This window comes from Meriones unguiculatus (assembly GCF_030254825.1).
Source record: "Meriones unguiculatus strain TT.TT164.6M chromosome 13 unlocalized genomic scaffold, Bangor_MerUng_6.1 Chr13_unordered_Scaffold_40, whole genome shotgun sequence".
Classification (NCBI taxonomy): domain Eukaryota; kingdom Metazoa; phylum Chordata; class Mammalia; order Rodentia; family Muridae; genus Meriones; species Meriones unguiculatus.
In genome coordinates, this window is record NW_026843649.1 from 60,362 (window position 1) to 65,352 (window position 4,991).

Consider the following 4,991-nt stretch of genomic DNA (forward strand, 5'->3'; position numbering starts at 1 on the left):
GGGATTAGTTGGGTACTCTGAGGTTGAACCGAATTTTTTTTTCTCATCATTGGGTTTCTTATCACCTGATAAACACAGTCAGTGGTGTTTGGAGGCCAACAGTTCCAACAATTTGTCACTGCGCAGTCTCTGTTACCCCGCTGATCAGTTGTAGTGCGTGATCAGCCCTGCCATCTGGGATCTGTTTTTAATTTTTACTGAATATGAGTATTTTGAATATATGCATGAATATGAGTATCTTGTGTGCCTGATCCTCATAGTAGTCTGCTGATGTGTTCAGAACTCATGAAATTATAGCAATTGATAGTAGTGGGTCCCAGTTAAACACTGACAGTTGAGCCCAATTATTTGCAAGAGCAGCAAGAGCTCCTCACTGCTGAGCCATCTCTCCTGCCTTATGTTGCTTATTTATGATCATCATTTACATTGCTAATATTTTCATCTTTCTATTTTTAGCTATTTAAACATGCATTGCCTTTTAGGAAGATCTTATTAAAGTTACAGTTTAAGCTAGGGCATTGCAGATTTCTGGAAAATGAATACACAACTGCAGTGAATATATAATTCCTTGGAGAAGCTTCAGTAAACACTTCTCAGTTCTTTCCATCTTTTGTTTTTGTTTTATTGACTTTTAGGGGAGACTGTCTTACTATATAGGTCTGGCTGTCCTAGAACTCTTTGTATAGATCATGCTGGTATCCAATTCAATAAGATATGAGTCTGCCTCCTGAGTGATAGAATTAAAGGCATGACAGAATATACCCAGCTTGTTCATCATTTTTTGTAGTTATTAAAAGTTCATAAATTTCTCTGATGTGTACTTAGTACTGTTCATCTGTTAATTTCTCTCTGTGTGTCTCTGTCTTTCTCTTTCTTTTTTGCTCCCTTCTCTCTGTTTGTCTTTGTCCACATTAATTGCCATGACTATTCCAAAGCTCTATCCTATTCAGATATGACACAGTTAAACTTCGTTATTCCATTTTCTTCTAAAATGACTTAGTGATAACATTAATACTTATTTTTTAATAGAAAAGTTTTAATCTTTATTTTAAACTATAGACTATACATGATTTAGAAAGGAAAGTGTACAAAACAATGATCAAAGAATAATCATGTGTTCTATGCCTTTTCTTTTGTCTGGTTACTCCGAAATATGATGTTATCAGCTATGATTATTGTTGCTTGCCACTCACATTATTTTTATCCATCTATTCACTATAGTCCACTTTCCCTTCCACAAATATATAAGCCCCACTTTTCATATACTGATATACCACATCTCTAAGCCCTGGTGAAAACATGATATTCAGTAACATGTTGTCTTTTGACTGATGTCACCCATCTGTTCACTGTCCTCTGATATCTACATCTCATTTGTTGCTAGATAAAATATGATGACTGTGTTTTTTCCTTCCACCTGTCTCATGACAGGGTCATGACCTACTTGCCCAAGTAACTGAAGATGATTCATAGATCACTCAAGAACCCAACTAATGTCTAATTCATATTCGTGACTTACAAACTAATGAAACTCCTTTAAAACAGGTTTCCAAAGTACGCCTTTGGTTTTCCTTACAATCTAACCTTTAAGGTTTTTCTTCTCCCCTTGTTCATCTGATGCACAGCACCCAACTATCTAACACTGGCACTTCTGTGTCAGAAAATAAATGGAAGCAGCACTAGAATTGTATGATTCTATTGCCAATGAAGTATAAATTTATATTCTTGTCACTCTTTCTGTTGTACAAATGCATGGCATATTTTAGAATTCAGTGACCTTCAATGATGTGCATGTGAAATTCAGCCAAGAAGAGTGGGCTTTGCTGGAACCCTCACAGAAACAACTCTACAAAGATGTTATGCTAGAGACCTGTAAAAACCTCACTGCAATAGGTAAAACAGCAAATTTTCTTTCACTTTTAAAATAAGGAGACAAGTCTTACTTTGTTATTGATCCTTTTCTATGATTCCAATTGAGAATGAGGAGGAATGAGATGAATAAATCAGGCATGGTTCTAAGGGTCATAGAAGATAGTGATTTAAGTTTTGCTTTAAAAATAATATGATATTTCCAGTAATATATATTTTCTGGTACTCTATTTTAGGCTACAATTGGGAAGACCATGCCCTTGAAGAACATTTTCAAAGTTCTACAAGTAATAAAAGGTAACTTTATGTGCACACTGATACAGATATGAATCTTAAGAAATTTTAATGTGTCTTGGAAATTTGTTTTCTGTTTGTTTGTTTGTTGGCTGCTTTTTATTTTCTGTATTTGAAATAGTTTTTTTTTTCTGTGTAGCTGTGGTGTGACTTAGACTTGCTTGTTAAACCAATGTGATCTCAAAATCACACAGATCTGCCTGCTTCTGCCTCCACAAATGCTGGGATGAAAGGAATGTACCAGCACACATGGCTGTGTCCTGGAGGTTTTAAAGAAAAGCAACAGTGTAAAAAGAGCACTGCTTTAAGTGTACTGATGATCATTAAAATCTCACAATTCCATGTACCTCAATGTCAGGTATCTGATTTAAATCATATGGACATTACAGCTACTGAGTTGAACTGCCAATCTGTTTAGTCTCATTATATCTACTCAGATATTGTAAGAAGTATATACATTGAATAGGTGAGCAGTGTGTGTTCAAAACCTTCTAATAAGTAAATATGTCATAGTACAACCAGTGTTACTCATATTCATGCAGTAACATTGTAAAGTTTAGAGAAAGGAGCAGCTTACGAGAGTCAATATTATTGTTGTGGAGAAACCTTAATCCCTATATGACATGTCTATGATGAACAAAAAACAAACTGTGTTAATTCAATGTAGGAATCTTTTATTATTCTTGTAATTTAATAGGTATATCATATGTCACAATGTTTGTAAGACACATGAGCATAGGGATATTGAAAGAAGCAGTGTATCTGTCTTTCTCCAAGAACAAGTGATATTGTAGTAGTCCCCACTTTGAGTAGATTTTCTGACTGTGATGAATGGTTAGTGTTAATTGGTTTTGCAACTTCACTGTGAATTCATCAGCAAACTCATACTGCTGAAAATACCTATCAGTAGTAGGAATTTGGAAATTCTTCTGAGTGTCCTGCTCACTTCTTAAATGAAGTGACATTCATACAGTACAAAAATTTGTGAATGGGATTGCTGTGGTAAAACTCTGAATTCTTACACTAATCTTCATATATTTGAGAAAAGCTCTTATAGAAAAATGGTGCTATAAAAGTGAACCACATAACAAATGCTCTTACCATCACAGGGATCTTCAAAAATAACCATAATGAAGGCGAACACCATGAAAGTAAATAAAGTGATAAAACTTTAAAATTTTATTCTTCTTTACCATTAAATTATGAAATTACTTCATATAGATAAATATATTTATTAGTGTAATGAAATGACTGTGGTAAATCTTTCACATGTGCCAATTTTCTTTGCAGGCATGAATACAGTCATACTGGAGAGAAACCCTTTAAATGCACTCTATGTGGTAAAGCCTTCCCCTATATCACTGTTCTCATACGGCATAAAAGAACACACACAGGAGAGAAGTCTTACAAATGTAATCAATGTGATAAAGCCTTTGCAAAAAAAAAAAAGTCATCTCGTGGCATAAAATAACACACACTGGAGAGAAACCTTATGAATGTAACCAGTGTGGTAAAGCCTTTGCAAAAAACAATACTCTCATATGGAATAAAAGAGCACACACTGGAGAGAAACCTTATGAATGTAACCAGTGTGGTAAAGCCTTTGCAGAAAACAGTAATCTCTTAAACCATAAAAGAACACATATTGGAGAGAAACCTTATGAATGCAACCAGTGTGGTAAAGCCTTTGCAAAAAACAATACTCTCATATGGCATAAAAGAACACACACTGGAGAGAAACCTCATGAATGTAACCAGTGCGGTTAGGCCTTTGCACAAAACACTCATGTCATAAGACATAAAAGAACACACCCTGGAGAGAAACCTTATGAATGTAACCAGTGCAGTAAAGCCTTTGCAAAAAAAAAAAAAAAAAGTCATCTCATAAGCTATAAAAGAACACATACTAGACAGAAACCTTATGAATATACTCAATCTGATAAAGCCTTTGCACAGCAGAGTAGTCTCTAAAAACATGAAAAAACACACCGTGAAGAGAAGCCTGGTGAGGGTAATTAGTGTGATGAAGTTTTTGCATGTAACAGTCATCGGAAACCACACGAATATACCTATGTGGTAAAGCCTTTGCACATAATATCTCCTAATACATAAAAGAACACATACTGGAAAGAAGCTGTCTGACTGTAACCAATATAAAAAATCTTTTGGACTTCAGAATCATCTTCACATTCATGAAAGAAATCCTAATGGACAGAAAGCCTGTGAGTGCTTTTAACAAGGTGAAACCATTCCACATTTGTATAATCTTCATCATCATGAAAGGATTCATACTGGAGAAAAAACTTATAAATATGTTCAAATTGTGAGGCCTTGCACAAATCTAGAGTCATCATCATCATAAAAGTATTCTTACTGGAGAGGGATTCTGTGACTATGAGCAATATGGAAAGACCTTTGTGATCTTTGGTCTACTGAGATCCAACAGAACTGAAAAACTAGCTCAATGGAAATTACTTCCCTTTTCTGAAGGGGAAGGGGAAAGGGAATAGGGGCAATAGGAATGGAGGGTAGTACTCGGGGAGAGAAGGGAGGGGAGATTATGATTGGAAAGTAAATTAAATAAACTTATTTTTAAAAAGAATACAATGAATGGTAAAATCAATTACATGCAAAAGTATTATATAATGTGTTTAGGGAAGACTTATTGATAAACCTGATTCTCAACATTTACTGTTTTCAATTGCCTCACTTTATACAAGAAACTTTTAGTCCAGTGGATGAATATGTAGGGTATGGTGAACTAACACCAGCCAGGAAGTTCTCTGAGAGTATCACAACAGTGGTAACCTGTAGAAGTTTCTTTGTGT

General features: G+C 34.9%; 1 protein-coding gene across 1 annotated transcript; it reads left to right on the forward strand.

The window, feature by feature from the left end:
- The first annotated feature begins 727 nt into the window (after positions 1-727).
- LOC132651137 (zinc finger protein 431-like) lies at positions 728-4,770 on the forward strand. The gene is made up of 3 exons (XM_060376418.1): positions 728-1,893; positions 2,106-2,166; positions 3,454-4,770. Exons 1-3 carry the CDS (start codon positions 1,860-1,862, stop codon positions 3,632-3,634), a joined length of 276 nt encoding a protein of 91 aa, XP_060232401.1. The 5' UTR covers positions 728-1,859; the 3' UTR covers positions 3,635-4,770.
- The last annotated feature ends 221 nt before the right edge of the window (positions 4,771-4,991 follow it).

What these genes read in the sequence shown, in the direction of transcription:
- LOC132651137 (XM_060376418.1), top strand. Translation starts at nt 1,860, where the DNA reads ATGCTAGAGACCTGTAAAAACCTCACTGCAATAG. An exon ending in TAAAAACCTCACTGCAATAG is followed by an intron (nt 1,894 to 2,105) that starts GTAAAACAGCAA and finishes ACTCTATTTTAG; the next exon opens with GCTACAATTGGGAAGACCAT. An exon ending in AGTTCTACAAGTAATAAAAG is followed by an intron (nt 2,167 to 3,453) that starts GTAACTTTATGT and finishes TTTTCTTTGCAG; the next exon opens with GCATGAATACAGTCATACTG.